We start from the raw sequence: 16,400 nt of genomic DNA, 5'->3' as shown, positions 1-16,400 counted from the left end.
CGCTTACATTAACAAATTTGTTAGCTGCAGATGCAGGACATGTGGCAGCGTCACAACTTCTTGACAGCGACCTCCTTGAATGCCGGCTGCAGCTGTGGGGCGTGCTAGTAGGGGCTTTGCAGCAACACTATGGGACGCCCTGCTACTCGGTTCACGATGCATCGAGACGCTGCACCTGGACGGGGCTTATGATATAAACCCATCGTCGTACCGTTACTCGACTCCCATACTCCCTACTCACACCTACAACCTCACCACCTATCACTTTGTGCTCGTACAAGGCTCGTCTCCTTCCTCCGTACGCCTTGTATCCTGCTCATCCCGTCTTACCCCTCCCCTCACCGCCGTTGTGCAATGCCCGTCTCCCACATCGGCCTTACTGTTTCGCATCTGCCAACTTCGACGTCCTTTTTCCTCTCTGCGCTCCAGCCACTGGGCTACCGCTACATTGGAGAAACTGGAAACCAGATCGGTCTCGGTATCAACGATGCCGACTTCTTCCTGTGCCAAGAGACCCCTGGGTAAGCACCACAATTGATCATCGAGTACACCGCAACTGACAACTGTACAGCGTGAAAGCCGGGGCCGCACACATTGCATTCACCGCTCCAAGCACAACAGCAGTGCGAAATTTCTATGCCGCTGCATTGACTGCCGGTGGCCGTCCCAACGGAGCACCCGGCTCTCGTTGCTCCGAAAATGGCCACTTCAACGCCGCAGTACTCGACTTTGACGGAAACAGCATTGAAGTTGTCTACCGAAACGGACCCGACATGAGGCACGACGGGACCATTATCGAGCACAGCAGAGTAATCACGTGGTCAAGGACGGTTACCCACAGCTCCAGCTACTACGAAAGCAGGAGCTCCACCAGCTCTTCATCGAGCGCCAGCCCCATCATGACACCGCAAACCGAGTCCGTCGCTTCAAAAGCACCCAGTGTGGCCAGGAGCGTCTCCGCGCCCACAGTTGTCCCCGTTCCTGAGCCGCAGTCAAATTCCAACAACGGCAGTGGAGCCCAGCATCTTCTCGGAACATTACTCGGAGCTGCGGCAGGTGCAGCCGTCGCTTATGCATTTGTTCGCAGCGAGCAGGATAGCGCGAGGAAAGAGGCGGACTTCAGCGCCTTCATGGACGCCAAAAATGCGGTCAAGACGGCGGCTGGCTTTTTCGCTCAGGCCCCATCCCAACCCCAAGCCCAACCCCAAGCCCAGCCACCCCAACAGGCACCGGACCCACAACCCGTGGCGGTACAGCCTGTTGAGATCAAGGCACTGCCCTCTCCTCCGTCAGTACACCGCAACGACGACGATGCGCGGTCTGCCTATTCGTCGGCGCCCTCTCGAGCTTCCCAGGTACCCAGGACTTCTGTGCCAAGACAGATTGAGGCCGCGCCTGCAAGTTATTACTCACCGTCTGAGTTCGGCGCACCGACGCCTATGAACGAGCTTCTTGCGATCGAATATGCTCCAGCATACTCTCGGGCGCCGTCGGCGGCACCGTCGAGGATGTCTTCGGCTCACCGCTCGCACACTAGTCCCGAGCTCCTGACCATCGAGAAGGCGAGGAGTAGCGTATCCACAGCAAGGCCGGCGGAAAGTATCGCATCAACAGCGAAGCCGCCCCGACCCACGTCGTCAAAACCCCAAAGTGTAGTCTCCAAGGCTCACAGCACGGCGCCTAGTGCTGTGCCCAGCACCCTGATTTCGTCGTTTGTGGCTGATCGCCCTGAGCACGAGGATGAGAGTAGCGTTCAATCGTATCACTCTGCTCGCACCAAGGCCAGGTCTTCTCACAGCTCTGTTTCAAAACACAGCTCGCGTCGGGAAGGCAGGGACGACAGTAATAGCTCTAGTAGTCGTAAAGAGGGTCGCAGTTCTTCCCCTACGGAATCAAAGGCCCCTCCTCCCAAGCCACCGAAGCCTGCTTCCAAGGCCGCCTCAATCGTCAGTAGCATCCTAGGCCGTAACAAGTCCAAGGACCACGAAGAAGAAGACGACTTCATTGATGACCTTGATCTTGACGACTTCACCGAAGATGATCTCGACACCGTCGTCCCCAGCGACAGCATCTCGCAGATTGGCGACCCGTCGACTCGCCGCCGCCACCGCTCGCACCGCCACAAGAGCAAGAAGCACGACGACGGCGAATCAACCGTGAGCCACCGCAGCAAGAAGGAGAAGTCAGCCGACGACAACGAGTCTTCGGTCAGCAAATCTTCCAAACACTCGCATCGCTCCGAGCGCTCCGAGCGCTCCCACCGATCTCACCGGTCCCACCGCAACGACTCGGCCGACGACGAAGACTCATCGCGCCCCCACCGGTCGTCGCGCTCCTCCAAATCTTCCAAACCAAGCCTCGTCTCAGAGTCCAGCGAGGCGTCCACCATCCGTCCCTCCGGTAAAAAGACGTCCCGCAAGGATAGCCTCACTCAAGGCCAGTACGACGGCCTCTTCGATGAGGTGCAGTATGGTACCGGTGGTGTGCATGCGAGCAGACAGGTTACACCCAGTATGGCTAGCGCAGCGCGCAAGAACCCCATGCGTAGTATGATTAACTTTAGCCATGCGCAGAAGGTGAGGAACTTTGAGGGTAGTCAGGCGGGGCTGGCGAGGGATTAGAGTTTCCGGGGTTGCCCGGAGGGTCTGTGTGTGTGTGGTGTGGGGATGCAGGGTCTGTGTAGTTTGTGGCTTTTTCTTTGGTTTTGGGCTGGGTATTAGACGGGTGTGTGGTGGTAGTAGTGGTGGTGCGTGGTTTAGTGGGGAGGTAGTTGTTGTGGTTGCTGTTGCTGTTGTTGCAGGAAGCGTGCGTTGTTTTCATGTGCTTACTCTTTTGCTTCTTTTTGCGCAGATTGTTGTTCGCTTTCCGCAATCGTCGCATTTGCGTAACCATCTTCGATCTTCGATCGTTAGGCGGTTCGCTGTTGTCTGTTTTTGCTTTTTTTTAAACTTCCGTTTTTAGCGAGCTGAGTTTGGCATTTCGCGGGGTGCGGCATTGGGATCGGCGTTTTTTGTTTGTTTCAATCATGTGGCTTATGGACTAGATAGAAATGATAACTGCAAATGACATGGAGTTGTATTGGGGAAATCATGCATGATTCACCTTTCGATGGGATCGTGATGGATGGCGATGGTGTTGGTGTTGGCGATGGTGTTGGTGATGGCGATGGTTGGCGCAATGGTCGTGTCAGTTTGATTAATCGATCAGAAGTGCGATGACGATGCGGATGACGATGCGCTGCTTTGATATCTGCCTGAAATATACCTCCCAATTCTATGGTTATGGTTTCTTCTGAGAGTGTAGAAGAGGGTGTGGAGGATTTTGGAGCGATCAAATCCAGGTGTAATAGCAGATTAATCTAAGATCTACCTGAGCATGATGCTTGTCTGTACCCCTAGCTGCAAACGGAAATAGCACACAATTTTATTTATGACGTCTTTTGTACGTCGCTAGTCGATTGTTTCCTCGAAGCTGTGTACGAGCCTGAACACGTTTGTCGTTCTGGATGAGCACTGCGAGATGTTGACCATGCCTTCGTTCTTTCATGTTTGCAAAGTGTTTGATCAGTGCATACAACGTAATAGTTGTTGATTTGGCTCTCTGGTATGATGCTAGCGTAAGCATATTTATCTATGTATGTTCCAAAACATACCACTAGAAGAGGTAACATGGAGTAGAGATACCGGCATAACGATACACAGGACATAGACTATTCCAAAGAGCAAACAGGAACGCTCCTTTACCCCTGGTTTTCTTCATCTTCTCTTCTTCCGTGGTCTTTTGTCTCTCTTCACACTCAGTCTCTTTTACCTACTAGTCTCTCTCCCTCCTCCTAACATCTCCCCCTTCCTCTTTCTTCCATCTCTCCTTATCTCTCGTTTTTACTCCTCCTATCTCCCATCTGTCCATCCATCCATTCATCCCTACACACTAACAACACCCCCACCCCTCCCCCCCAACTTAACCCTCCTCCAACTAACTTCCCTCGGAAAAAGCGCCTCAGGCGGTCCCTGCCCTGGATCGCATTCCCAACACTCACCTCCGCGCTCGCGAATCACTTCGGTGGGGAAATTGCATGTTGGGTGGCGGGGGCAGTTGCGGCGGACCCAGAAGTCGTGGTTGCATGTCGTGTGTTTTAGAGTGACTTTTGTGCACATCTTTATGGTTTACTATGTTGGTAGGGTGGGTTTATGTGTGTAGAGGCCTGCGGGGAGGAGGAAGATTGGTTTGAGGATTTGGTAGGTAGTGTTTTGCGATGATTGGGTAGGTCGTCGTCGAGATGTAGTTGTTTTACGCTATTTGGGGGGGGCGGTTTCTGTTTACTTGGGCTGTCACAACCTGTAAGATCCAGGAACTTCAAATTTCTTGTTCAGTCACGGTGGGGTACGTGTGGTGGTGTTGTTGAAGAGTGTAGACTGGCATCTTGTAACGACTGCCGTCTGCAGAGGAAGAGAAGCGTATATTCGTTTTCGGGACGTCTTCACGGCAATTTCAGGGCTACCCCGAAGTTTTTCTTTCGCGGAGACAGTACGGGGCTTCGAGATATGTGATGGTGGTAAAGACGTGGTAGTTCTACACAGCGAATTAACCTGTCAGTGAACGATCCCCTCGACACCTCAAACGAACAAGCATACTCACATCTCCCTAGACTTCTTCCGCACAACAACAAATCTCTTTCGTCCGCTTACGTCAGCCAAACCAATCCGGAAACCCACGATGAACCAACAAAACAACCGTGTTTTCATTCAGGGTCCAGCAAAGCTTACCCTTCTATATAAACCAGCCGGTCAAGCTCTGCGATACCTTAACCACCCCCGCAACTACTAATCTCGATATGCACCGACAACATGCGTCCTGTACCCGAAATCAAGATTTCCACAAGGTTCGAGCTTCGCGATCGCCGATTGAAAAGCTGCTTATCCAGGTGTCTGGCTTGGGGGACTCGCTAGGGCAACCTTCTGACCCTGCGTTTTGCGTCGAATACGGAAAGGCTGGTGTCGTACACATGCGTAGATATTGGCTACGAGTGCCCTGTGGCCCTGTCATGTTGGAATGTGGGTGGGCTGATGTTGGGCTTGTCACAAGGCTTGATTGATACAAATGTCATCGCCGATTGACCGCGTAGCCTTCGGCTGATTCCCGGAGCTTATCATTTTTTGATCAAGATGTCAAGATATTTTAATAGAATGGTGAACGTGTTTGAATGGAAATGAACACGCAACTGCTTGCTGGGTAGCCTGCTGCGAAACAGCTGTGGACGGAATGGGCTTGATATTGGAAAGTTCCATGTCGTACGAACGCAGATTTGGGTATCTCATTGGATAAATACAAATGTACCTGCTGTAACAAGAGGCATTGGACGTGTACATGAATCGGAGTGTAGCTCGAATCGGAAGAAACCGCATCGCTGAACGTCCGTGTACGGTGTCTATTCGGCTCGTCGGCCTGGAGTGGGCTGAATAACTAGATGCACAACGTTACAATGCTAGTAGAATGCATTCGGGTTGTTGTCATGGCCTCGGTTCCCATAGCCGTTATCGACGTCGTCCAAGCTCCTGTACTGCGATTGCCCACCTCCACCACGACCGCGTCCTCGTCCACCTCCACCGCCGCCGCCACCACCACCACGATCACCACGGTGGCCACCACGAGCCCCTCCCCTTGGAATGAAAGGTGGATTTCTATTTCCACCCCGACCGCGATCTCGGTTGCCGCCACGGTAACCCCCTGGTCGATCATCTTTGTCCCTGCCTCCTCGTCCGTTGTTTGGTCGGTAGTTGTCATTGCGACCATTCTGATCTTCCCTGCGGTGAGACTTGTTGGGAAAGTAGCTCTCGTACTCGCTCTCGTTGGCAGTCTCTTCCTCTATGCGTAACATCTGCTTCTCGCCTACAACACTATCGAATTCGATGGCCTGTTCTTGAGTCACTGGATGCCAGTTGACGATGCGTGCGGCATCTGCTGGTCTGCCATTTTTCCGAATGGCGAGGACCACGGTCGGTACTGGATTCTCAGAGTAGAATTTGGTCCCTTTGGGCACAGTCTCGACCCTTGCTGCCCAGAGCTTATTCTCGAAGCAAGAGATGGCCGTCACCTTCCATCTGACTCTTGCTCCAATACCGCCAACCTTTTCCAGAATACTCCTTGGACATGGCTTTGGTGTGATAAGTATGCTATTGGCGAGGAATCTGATGTCGTCTTTCGGACCTCCTTGTTGTAACGAGACAAGGGAAGTCAACTTCTCCGTCACATCGGAAGGTATCATGTAACCAGTGTAGAAGACCGTCTTCTTGATTTGGTAGGGCGGTGTACCCGGCGGAACGCTACCGGCCTTGACCTGTATGTTGTGCGCGTTGATCATCTTCTGGATGGCCGCGATTTCAGCAACCGGGTCGAGTTGTGTCGCATTCTCGGGTACCTGTATGACTTCGGTGGTGATGGGTTGACGTGACGAGTGGTTTTGTGCCCTCATCAGATCCTCGTTGAACTGGAAGAAGAAGTCGCGGAAGCCCTTGGTGTGCTTCACTCGGTCCTCGTAAATGTTCAGCTTCTCGGCATCCTTGTATGTGTAGACGATATCCTTGAGCAACTCTTGCTTGAATTCCATGGTACTCCTAAACTTCTGGCCTGCGGGCCCGATGGCTGGCTTCAAGCAAACCATGTCAAAGTTCAGGCCCTTGCTTCGCACGATACGCTTAACGAGGTCACTGAAGTTGGACTCTGAGCGGCCGGTCAGTAGCACACTGAGGGCGTCTTTCTGGGCCATTGATGATTCCACCAGCTCGACAATCTGTTCGTTCCACCAGCCTTGCCAAGCGCGTGCTTCTTCCTTTTCGAGGCCTTCGCCAGTCGCGGCTAGAATACTTGAGTCGTGCCACCAGCCTCCGTTGAGGAACATGTCGGGAGAGCCCAGCTGACCAATCGTGGCGCTGTTCCATAGCTGTTTGTTCGGGAGAGGGCTGGCGAATACTACAATCGTGTTAGAAGGGCTCGGGCCGTAGCTTGGATCTGCCTACAAGTATTGTCAAAGTCGTAGACATGGATGGCCTTGATTTCCGACACAGCAGGAAGATGCTTGTCGTCACATGACCATCTCTTCAGCGCCGTCACGGTGTGATGTGTCGCCGGCCGGGTCGAGGTTGCTAGCATCTTAGGTAGCGAGCGTGGTTTGGGAATGCGCCTGGCGGCAGCGAATAGCATGCACCTTCAATAAGGTGTAGAAATGGGCGCTGAAGCAACGTGATGAAACATATGCCTTGGTACGCGTGCTACGAGTGTGAAGTTTGTGTATTGAGCGAATGGGCTGAGTCTGGGGGAAGTCGCGACCACTTTTGGATGGCCCAAGCTTTGACTTCCGAGGGATGAGCTCATCATCGGAATCTATGCGCTTGCTCTTCTTCACCTACACCTGGCCGCTACCACGAGCCCCACGCATGCCCGTCAGTACTGTTGGTTCGACGAACAACGATTCGGAAGATAGTTGCGTGATATGTCTCTCATCTCTTACCGAGAGGGCCATCACCGTGCCGTGCAACCACTACACGTTTGACTTTGTCTGTCTGGTGTCATGGCTGCAGGAACAGTCGACTTGTCCACTATGTAGGTCATAGATAACAACAAGACCAGGAATCCTCTAATACAGGACCTAGGCAAAGCACAAGTTACTGCTGTCCAGTATGACTGGCGCTCTCCGACCGACTACAAACATTATGCCGTTCCGCACAGCCACCCTCCCAGCAATGCGCCTCACAGTCGCACTAATCGGCCCGCCTCTCTCTTTGCCCCTTATGGGCTACCGAGAAGACCACGAGGTCCGCGTCGTCCATATTCGCCACCGGTAGAAGACGTCGCGCTCCGTAGGCGTAGGGACGTGTATCAGAGGAAACTGTATTCGCTGCACGTGGGAAGCAATCCATATTCTGGATATCGTGACATTTCTCCGCAGTTAATCGCAGAGTCTCCTGATCTGCAGTCAAAAGCTCGTTCATGGATTCGGCGGGAATTGCGCGTGTTCACTTTTCTACACGCCGACCCTACAGATCCATCCCCTGCGGTAGCGGCGACAAGCAGCAACGCCGAGTTTCTATTATCTTATATCGTGTCGATCCTGAAAATGGTCGACTTGAAAGCAAGCAACGGCCATGCCGAAAACTTGTTGACCGAATTTCTAGGCAGGGACAACAGCAAGCTCTTCCTGCATGAGCTCAACGCGTGGTTGAGAAGCCCGTACACCAAACTGGAAGAATGGGACCAGGAAAACCAATACCGGTGACAACAGATCCGGCAGTCACATCGTGGACTGCGCTATTTCAGCCCTGCATCATTTCTGTGCTTGGAACGCGCGAAAGCTTAAAGCTTACTCCGCATTACCTTCACCACTATCTCCATTGCCGTAAGCTTAGTCTTGAACTGGACACGTCTGGAACTATCTTCTCGCAATATGTAGTGTTCGGCTGTTTTCATAATACCGTTCGAGACGTTATAACCCCCCAGCTAAGCTTATTCCGACTTAGTACCGCATCATGTTTCGTGTCAGTTTCGCGCCCCGCATATCTTACAGGATTGCATACGGACATGTTCACCGCATACCTCTGCATGATTGATGCAATGCTGGGTAAACATCCACAGATGTACACCCAAGACGTTGAGGAAGTCTAGAATTCCAGAGCATGCATATGTATGGTGTTCCTCTGATCTATCGGCGCTCGCCAACTTGACTGTCACCGGAAGCAGAAGTTGTTTCGTCTCTACGGTCTATGTTCCTTGGTTGATTATCAATGTTTCGACATTGCGGCACTGATGCTACAGCGTGGCTTAATCTTCTTAGCATTGCCCCGCTGTCATGGATGTACTGCTTGCTTCAAGGGTTAGCATTGCACTTAAGGGTACCATGATATCGTCTGAACATCTCCACTCCCTTCCGCTTCTTCTCATTTCCTGGGATGCACTGGTTCTATACCCCTCATTTTGTCTTGTTCTTTTGAGTACCTGTACATTAGCGCTGGATCGCTATTTTTAATATCTAATCTTTCTTCACCCTCAAGACATTCCCACCTGCTGTGAGGTTCGGATTCACAGACCTGCATCTTCCGATTCGACACGCTGTACCAAAGATGCTTTCCTCTACACTTTTGGTCGGCGCCCTTTGTGGGATATCAGCTGCCAATCCTCATCCATGGATGTACGGTGTGCCCGACTACGCGTGGGATCTCGACATGAACGAAGTCATGACCCAGGCCGATGTGGATCTTATGATGGCCGCGGATGCTACTACCGATGCTGCAAGCCCAGTAGGAGGCCTCAACACAACTACTCCGTCAGCATCCTCTGGGATAGAACCATGTGCGGTTCTGAGCCGCGCTCTGGCAGCAATGCCAGCCGGAGCACGACCGGTTGTTCCTGCCGAGTTGGGAGTGTCGTGTCTGCAATCGGTACCCCTCGACAAGGCAGGCAATGTACAGCTGATCGACGAGCTAAAGGTCTTTGTCAAATGGCAGTCCAACATAGCATATCTGAGGAACCCGCCAAAGGAGTACACTGAAAAGGCCGTCGACATCGAGGGCGAATTAGACACTATGCAAAAACAAGTGGCAGCTGGCGGATTCAAGTCTGAATACGAGTTCCAGCTGCAAATGTTGAACCTGTTTACCAGCGCCTACGACAACCATTTCGCCTACCAACCCGATATTCTGGCTTCAGCCATGCAATTTCAGAGACCCCCAGGCTCCGAGTTGGTTTCAGTATCCTCCGATGGCAAGGCACTGCCAGAGATTTATGCGTACCGGGATATCTTGAGGGCGAACAACGACACCTCATTCAAACCGTCGCCTATCAAGATGATCAACGGCATGGATGCTCAGAAGTTTCTCGCGAACGAATCCATGTCATCCGACTTCCACGACGCAGACACACGGTGGAACGCTCTGTTCCCATCTCAAGCCCTTCTGGCATCTGGCACAACATACCTTGGTTCTTTCCGTACTGGCCAGTACCAAGGACCCAACACGACTTTCCAGTTTGCCAACGGTACTACCTGGTCCCAATTTAATCTTGCCGTTGCTTTTGGTAACTTTACTGGTGTGGACAGTGGCAGTGCGTTCTTCAAGAGATTTTGCAATGGTCCTGCGCCCATCACCACCAGACCCCCGGCTGCGTCGCCGACCACAAACACCACGAAGCCATCTACACCCACACCCAAACCCGCGCCGTCCCAGGTTAATTACCCAAAAGCCCAAATTATCAACCCCAATCTTGCTGTTGCAGGATACTATCTCGATGGTGCAGCATACAAGGTACGTTTTCCCCATGATATCATGCGCTTCTCTAACATTTGTAGGATGTCGCTGTTCTCAGCATTCCTTCTTACGAATCTCCGGACGTCCAAACCTTCCAGAACACGATGCGAGATTTTATCCGTATGTGCAAGAAAGACGGAAAAACGAAGATGATCTTCGATATGCGCGGCAATGGTGGAGGTAATGCAATCCTTGGTTACGACACCTTCAAGCAGGTCTATCCTGCGGCCTTAGCCGACCCCTACGGTGGAACACGCTTTCGCGCAAATGACGCCCTCAACAGCGCAGGAAAGATGACGCAAGACTTTTTGGCCAACAAGACATATGCCCAGTCCAATAAGACGGCATTCGCCGAAGCGTTCGGTAGGGGAACTACACAGCAAGATATCTTTCAACTTGCTCAGCCCTTCAACTACCAACACATTCTCAACATCGACAACAAAGCCATGGCCAGTTGGTCAGAAGTTTTCGGCCCCACACAAGCCAATGGCGACAACTTCACCGCGACGCTCCGCTACAACTACACTGACAGTCTGAGCACAACTTACACGGGCTTCTCCGTCATCGGTTTTGGCGCAAACGCAAACGAAACAAAGACACCGGCGCCATTCAAACCCGAGGACATGGTCATGCTTCACGACGGCATGTGCTCCTCGACCTGCGCCCTCGCCTCGGAGCTCCTCAAGAATCAAGGCGCCGTCCGTACAATCGCTGTCGGCGGCCGTCCTCAACCAGGCCCCATGCAAGGCGTTGGTGGCACAAAAGGCGCCCAAGTCTTCGCCTGGGATGACATCTCAATCCGCCTACAAGCCGTCTTCCTCCTTGGCTCTCCCGCCGAGCAGAAAGAATGGAACAATACCGACCTGGGTAAAACGGCGTTTGCAACACAGCTCTTCAAGCGCAGTGCGTACAACGCGGGTCAGGTGGCCGGTGGCGTTAACCTAAAGGATAATTTGAGACTGGCGGATACGAGCGGTACGCCCCTCGAGTTCATGTATGAGGCGGCGGATTGCAGGATGTGGTTTACGAGCAAGATGATTAGCGATGTTACTGAGGTATGGAAGGGCGTGGCAGACCGCATGTTCATGGGTAATGGAACCATGATGGGGTGTGTAGAGGGGAGCACTGGCGCTCCCAGTAGTATCTCTGGTGGCGGTCAGCTGAGGGGTGGTGATGGCAAGACGTTGATGAAGAGCACGAGCGTAGCGGCGGTGGCAATGGGACGCATGGGCGAACCTAAGAACGGAACGGCGCCGGATATGTTTAGAGGAAGTGCGTCAAGGCGTATGACTGCGAGTCTAGGCTCTGGATTCGTTGCTAGTATCATGGGTCTGGCACTGGCCTTGTAAACGTTTGTGTATGTACATCTCTGTTATTTTCCTTTTTCGTGGGTTTTCGAAAAGCACTTCACAATGGCATTCCGAGTAGCGCTCATGCTGTAAATGTATGTGTATATACATTGATTCATAAAATATTCATGTATGTAAAATAATATCAACAAGAAAGGTGCCATTGCTGGAAGTGTCGCCCAAATGTAGTGACAGAGTTCCTAGGCCTCAGAAGAAGAACGTCATGCGTCATGCGTCATATCAACCAGCGCTTTTGTTTTCGCCGTACCACAAACAAACTTAGTAAGCGTTGGCAGACCACTGGTTCACGGTGAACGTAGCAGGTCCACCAGTGAAAGCCTCAGTACCGAACTGGTAAGCTAGAGAGAAAAAAAGTCAGTACACATGCTGCGACTGCATTCGCACTAGCAGAAAACTTACTGATGAGGTTCTGGGTAGTGATGGGAAAGCCCTTGTTGTTGGCCAACCAGGTGTAAAATTCCTTGAGGTTGGCGCTGAAGTTGTTGACGACGCTGGGGGCAACGAAGCTGTACACCTTCATCGATCCGTTGAGTCCGTACCAGAGTTCCCAGGTGCGGCCAGCTACGGTGACCATGCCCTGAGAGGTGCCGATGGGGTAGACGTTGTACCTGGCGAGCCTGTAGGGATGGTGGTTAATATATGTGCTACAGGGAACTTTATATCTAATTTGATGAGCTGGCGAGAACTTACCAGACCATGAGTTCGTAGTCTCCGCTGCTGGTGGAGTGGTTGATGTCCTGGGCAGTGAAGAGATCGTATGCGACGTTGCAACGGATGTTGTTTGTGTCGTAGACCCAGTAGGCCTCGGTTTGCATGTTGTTCAGCTGGCTAACAGGCTTCTTGGTGAACTGACGTCCAGAGTAGACGTAGCTCTTTACGTTGTCCTGGCCTCCGGACCAGTTCCATTTGGAGCGCCATTTGGCGCCCGTGGAGCTGACGCTGTCGACGTAGGTGCACTGCGAGCCTCCGGTGGCGGCGCTGGTGCCCCAGAGGTTGTTGTTCAGCTCATAGCCGTTGCTGGAGTAGTACTCGTAGGTCTTGCAGAGAGTGGCTTGCTGAGCAGAGGCGACGGAGGCGATAACGCCGACGATGAATGCGAAGGCCTTCATGGTGTGCAGTGGTTGGATGATGTGGATTGTCTGTGGCTGTCGTCGTGCTGGTCATGCTTCCGTGAGGTGTGCAGCACCTTTTGTATTCTCCAAATTCAATGTCATGGTCCGCTCCCATCCCCCCTACTTTCCACGTAGTGGGTACTTTAGACGGTGGACGTTTCCCAGAGTGGGCCTTTCATATAATCATGTGCACTTGTACTCGCGAAGCGTCCCTAGATTCCGACGGACTTCTCCAAACGGTCGCTCGAGTACCTGTCACTACCAGCATTACTAGGGCGAAGATCAACTCACATGATACATGAGTAGGACCGTAATATGCGTTGCCAATGAGATGGCCATGCACTTATCTGGTTCTGATTGCGTGCAGCTAAGGCTAGTCTCCGCACCGTACTTCTGCCGCGGAACTTTTCATCGGTAATAATCTGCCGTGACTACCGCCCAATTCGCCATCACCGCGCAAGACTTACCCCGGAGCCCGGACTTGTAGCCAGGAACGCACATCTTTCCGCTTTGTAGCGCGCTTTACCTGTAACGTCGGGCTTGCTACCATTCGGCGAAAATCTCGATGCTCGAATAAGTTTGTGGGACTGAACGCCACTGGTGGAGATGAGACCCCATGAACTTGATGTTCCATCAATGAATGCTTGATAGACGGAATTCGTGGCCGTTGTTCCTGTTTCCCCACAAACACCCTGGTAGCACACTGCATGTATGAGCGGCGACAGAAGCTTATACCTGGGGCTATCTCTTGTGGGGTCGCGGGTGCAAGTGCAAGAGCGAGTTCAGTAAACGTTGGAGTTACTAGTTTGTCCAAACACGCTACGAGGGCGATCAGTTCTTCATCCGTGGTGATCTCAGGAATTGGGACAGAATAAGAAGCTAAAAATCCCAGACGGTCGGCGTGGATACAGCGACCAGGAAATTGGTCGTACGCATAGTAATGGGATGTAAGAATCCGACTGTGGCTGTCCGAGTCAGAAACAAATTGACTTGTCCGTCATGATATGAGGTGATGTTCAGAGAAGGTACGGCGACAGTGTGCTTACCTCAGAGCTAATGTCTGCCAAGAGCTCGGGTGAGGCAGTCGCTCACCCACGAGGAGACCCACCACACCTCATCCATCCTTGCGCCTCTATCCTTTCTAATATCCGTGTCTCAAGTCGTCGTTATACAAATTGAGGCAGTCTTGGTACCAATATCGTTGTTATCGCTTCTTGCGGCATTCTCTGTGTGTGTTAATTGTATCACTCTCTTCTTCCTTCGATCGTAGGTAAACTAGATACATGCTGGGAGTCTGACAGAACATTTTCAGTCACATATTCCACGTGCCAACCGAAGCTGCTTCCACGGACACTTTTCCAAGCGTGCTTACTTGATCCAGGTTTTGTCCCGCCTCCGAACGGTCCGGACGGGAGGTTTTGTGGGGTCATGACTCGCCATCAGCTTTGAATCCTTCACAGCGGCTCCGACGCCGTCTTGGGCTAAACCATGCGGCTCTGTTCTGTACTGGATGATTGGCTATACCGACCTCTACTCAATTCAACTAGTGTTCATTCAGTCATCTGGTGTGAGATAGGCAGCTGATTTACTTCGTCGGGAGACTTTGGTTTACTTCTCGTGTCTCCTCCACCGGGACAACGGGAACTCGACCGTCTGTGTTCTTCACACCGGCCCTTTTGATTTACCAGGTTCTTCATTCTGAGATTTCTCCACAACCGGGACTAAACAGTTCGTGCCAGTATCGGCACATGCATAGCGTAGAGGTTCCTCCGTAGCTTGGATAGTTATGGTATCCCAGCTCTACTTTCTCGTTTTCACCCGCCTCCCATGACTTGCGTTCAGCATATGAAGAAGTAATTGTTAGACCAGGTATAACTTCAGACATTTAGTATCATTTCGAGCGACGATTCCAATAATAGGCTGACGCGGTTCCTTATTATGCAGGCAGATCCCAGTGGACACTCGTAAACCACCACACGAGAAAGCGGCTTGATCTTTCCAACACTAGCAACGTCGGCACTAGTCTGTCGTTGAATCTCTCCATTAGATGTAGTTCCAGCTCTGTCGGGACAGAACTGTCACGCCTTCCAAAGTCATCGATCTCTACTCGCCACTCAGTAGCATTCAGTCAGCAGTGATACTATCTTTAGTTCCCTCTAGCCTAATTAAGCGACCAAGGGGTTTGTTTATCGGATTTGGGGAATATGTTTCTGCTCTGCTTATGTCTAGGCTTGCACTTGCATATTGTTGCTTGTCAGACCATCTGGAGGTGTCGTCGCACTGGTAAAAGACGAGTCACACTGTGTTGGGGCCAGTCCAAAGTCACAGGTCGATGAAGGAGTCGTATTCGAAGACTTAACTCAGTTAAGAAAGAGGGGGATGAATGGAGTTCAATACATGCGCTAAGACTTATCGCTTTGATGTGGCGATTTTCTCGATTTCGGCACTGTTGATCGGTTCCAAACAACCTCAATGAAGCCGCGTTCTGAGGACAAGACGTGATATATTCTCTTCGAAAGTGGCCTACTTGACAACCTCAAGGTTAGGTTTGTCGCTGGGGACACGAGGTGGCAAGGTCGCGATGAAGGACTCAAGACACTTTGGCTGGTTGAGTTTTGAATATCAGTGAAGCTGGAGAAGAGACGAGGTACGAGGTTTCACTGCTCTCGAACGAAAACCTTCCGAGTTGTGGTACCAGGATATTTTTACTTGAATCACAGGATCACAGCTAGCAGCTGCAGCCTACCTAACTAAGCAGAGAGCTAACTAGGTAGTTGTAGGCATGAGAAACCCCGCTCCATATCGCACGCGAGTTCCATCACCATAATGTAGCGCTAAGCAAACAAGTGCGCGCCGAATGCCTGCATCGTCTACATATCGGATTTTCAATGGAGGATGACCTCAGCCCCCTCGAATTGGCTGCGCATGCAGACGACATTGACGCGTTCAACGCGCTCCTCCCAAGACCGCTTCCAGAGAATCGTTCTACACACTTCCTAACAATATTCCTCCAAGCAGTCAAAGGAAATAGTGCCTTAGTGCTCTGTTGGCTGCTTGAAAATGACGCTTTCAAAAAGGCACCTCTAATCCAGATGGCTGAGCGTTTCAGAGCCTTCAGGATACTAGATATGCTGTTTTCGAAGTATGGATACGACATCAATGAAACCCTATTTCACAGCATCCCGCCGATGCTGAGGTGTGTCCTCCGAATCTCATTTCTTGCATCTTCCTCTCCTGCGATTGTTTTTGATGGAGCTTGTTACGCTCTTTTTATTATCCTGGAAGCCACAAAACTATCATTCGCCTATAAAGAATTAAGCGAGCGGGCATAAAACGAACGCTCTTATCCAATATTTCGGGGTCTTCAGCCAGACCCAATCAACGGGATATCCTCGCTCGAGTTTCACATCACGAACCAACAGTTCGCAAATCTGCAGCTGACACGAGCCACCAACAAAGTGCACAGCTCGCCTTGCGAATGCTTACAGTTTCAAGTTCCATCGCTTTGTACGTTTCCGCACTTAATCTAACGGATTATCGCCTGGTCCAGTCAAAGGCTCCTGCAGAACACGACAATGAAATCTGCCCAACCGAGCGCCAGGGTCTTGCGAAGAGCCCTGATG

The 16,400-nt window shown here is 51.7% G+C and overlaps 6 protein-coding genes across 6 annotated transcripts; 4 read left to right on the top strand and 2 right to left on the bottom strand.

The window, feature by feature from the left end:
• Positions 1 to 354: 354 nt before the first annotated feature.
• PtrM4_047440 (uncharacterized protein) lies at positions 355 to 525 on the top strand (the record flags this gene model as incomplete). The annotated part of the gene is made up of 1 exon (XM_001936577.2): positions 355 to 525. One exon carries the CDS (start codon positions 355 to 357, stop codon positions 523 to 525), a length of 171 nt encoding a protein of 56 aa, XP_001936612.2.
• A 914-nt stretch (positions 526 to 1,439) lies between these two features.
• Positions 1,440 to 2,621, top strand: PtrM4_047430 (uncharacterized protein; the record flags this gene model as incomplete). The annotated part of the gene is made up of 1 exon (XM_066104728.1): positions 1,440 to 2,621. The coding sequence occupies one exon, from the start codon at positions 1,440 to 1,442 to the stop codon at positions 2,619 to 2,621; it is 1,182 nt and encodes a 393-aa protein (XP_065959292.1).
• Positions 2,622 to 5,428: 2,807 nt separating this feature from the next.
• PtrM4_047420 (DUF2410 multi-domain protein) lies at positions 5,429 to 7,149 on the bottom strand (the record flags this gene model as incomplete). Its single annotated transcript, XM_001936575.2, has 3 exons — positions 5,429 to 5,463; positions 5,698 to 6,969; positions 7,017 to 7,149. The coding sequence occupies 3 exons, from the start codon at positions 7,147 to 7,149 to the stop codon at positions 5,429 to 5,431; spliced, it is 1,440 nt and encodes a 479-aa protein (XP_001936610.2).
• Positions 7,150 to 8,113: 964 nt separating this feature from the next.
• PtrM4_047410 (uncharacterized protein) lies at positions 8,114 to 8,272 on the top strand (the record flags this gene model as incomplete). The annotated part of the gene is made up of 1 exon (XM_066104727.1): positions 8,114 to 8,272. The coding sequence occupies one exon, from the start codon at positions 8,114 to 8,116 to the stop codon at positions 8,270 to 8,272; it is 159 nt and encodes a 52-aa protein (XP_065959291.1).
• Positions 8,273 to 9,113: 841 nt separating this feature from the next.
• Positions 9,114 to 11,644, top strand: PtrM4_047400 (uncharacterized protein; the record flags this gene model as incomplete). Its single annotated transcript, XM_001936573.2, has 2 exons — positions 9,114 to 10,292; positions 10,337 to 11,644. 2 exons carry the CDS (start codon positions 9,114 to 9,116, stop codon positions 11,642 to 11,644), a joined length of 2,487 nt encoding a protein of 828 aa, XP_001936608.1.
• A 279-nt stretch (positions 11,645 to 11,923) lies between these two features.
• On the bottom strand, positions 11,924 to 12,774 carry PtrM4_047390 (Glyco-hydro-12 multi-domain protein; the record flags this gene model as incomplete). The annotated part of the gene is made up of 3 exons (XM_001936572.2): positions 11,924 to 12,003; positions 12,065 to 12,282; positions 12,356 to 12,774. 3 exons carry the CDS (start codon positions 12,772 to 12,774, stop codon positions 11,924 to 11,926), a joined length of 717 nt encoding a protein of 238 aa, XP_001936607.1.
• Between the last annotated feature and the right edge of the window lie 3,626 nt (positions 12,775 to 16,400).

The sequence above is a fragment of the Pyrenophora tritici-repentis genome, chromosome 10 (genome assembly GCF_003171515.1).
Source record: "Pyrenophora tritici-repentis strain M4 chromosome 10, whole genome shotgun sequence".
Classification (NCBI taxonomy): domain Eukaryota; kingdom Fungi; phylum Ascomycota; class Dothideomycetes; order Pleosporales; family Pleosporaceae; genus Pyrenophora; species Pyrenophora tritici-repentis.
Note: the sequence above shows the minus strand (reverse complement) of the source record. Positions and strands in the feature narration are given on the sequence as shown.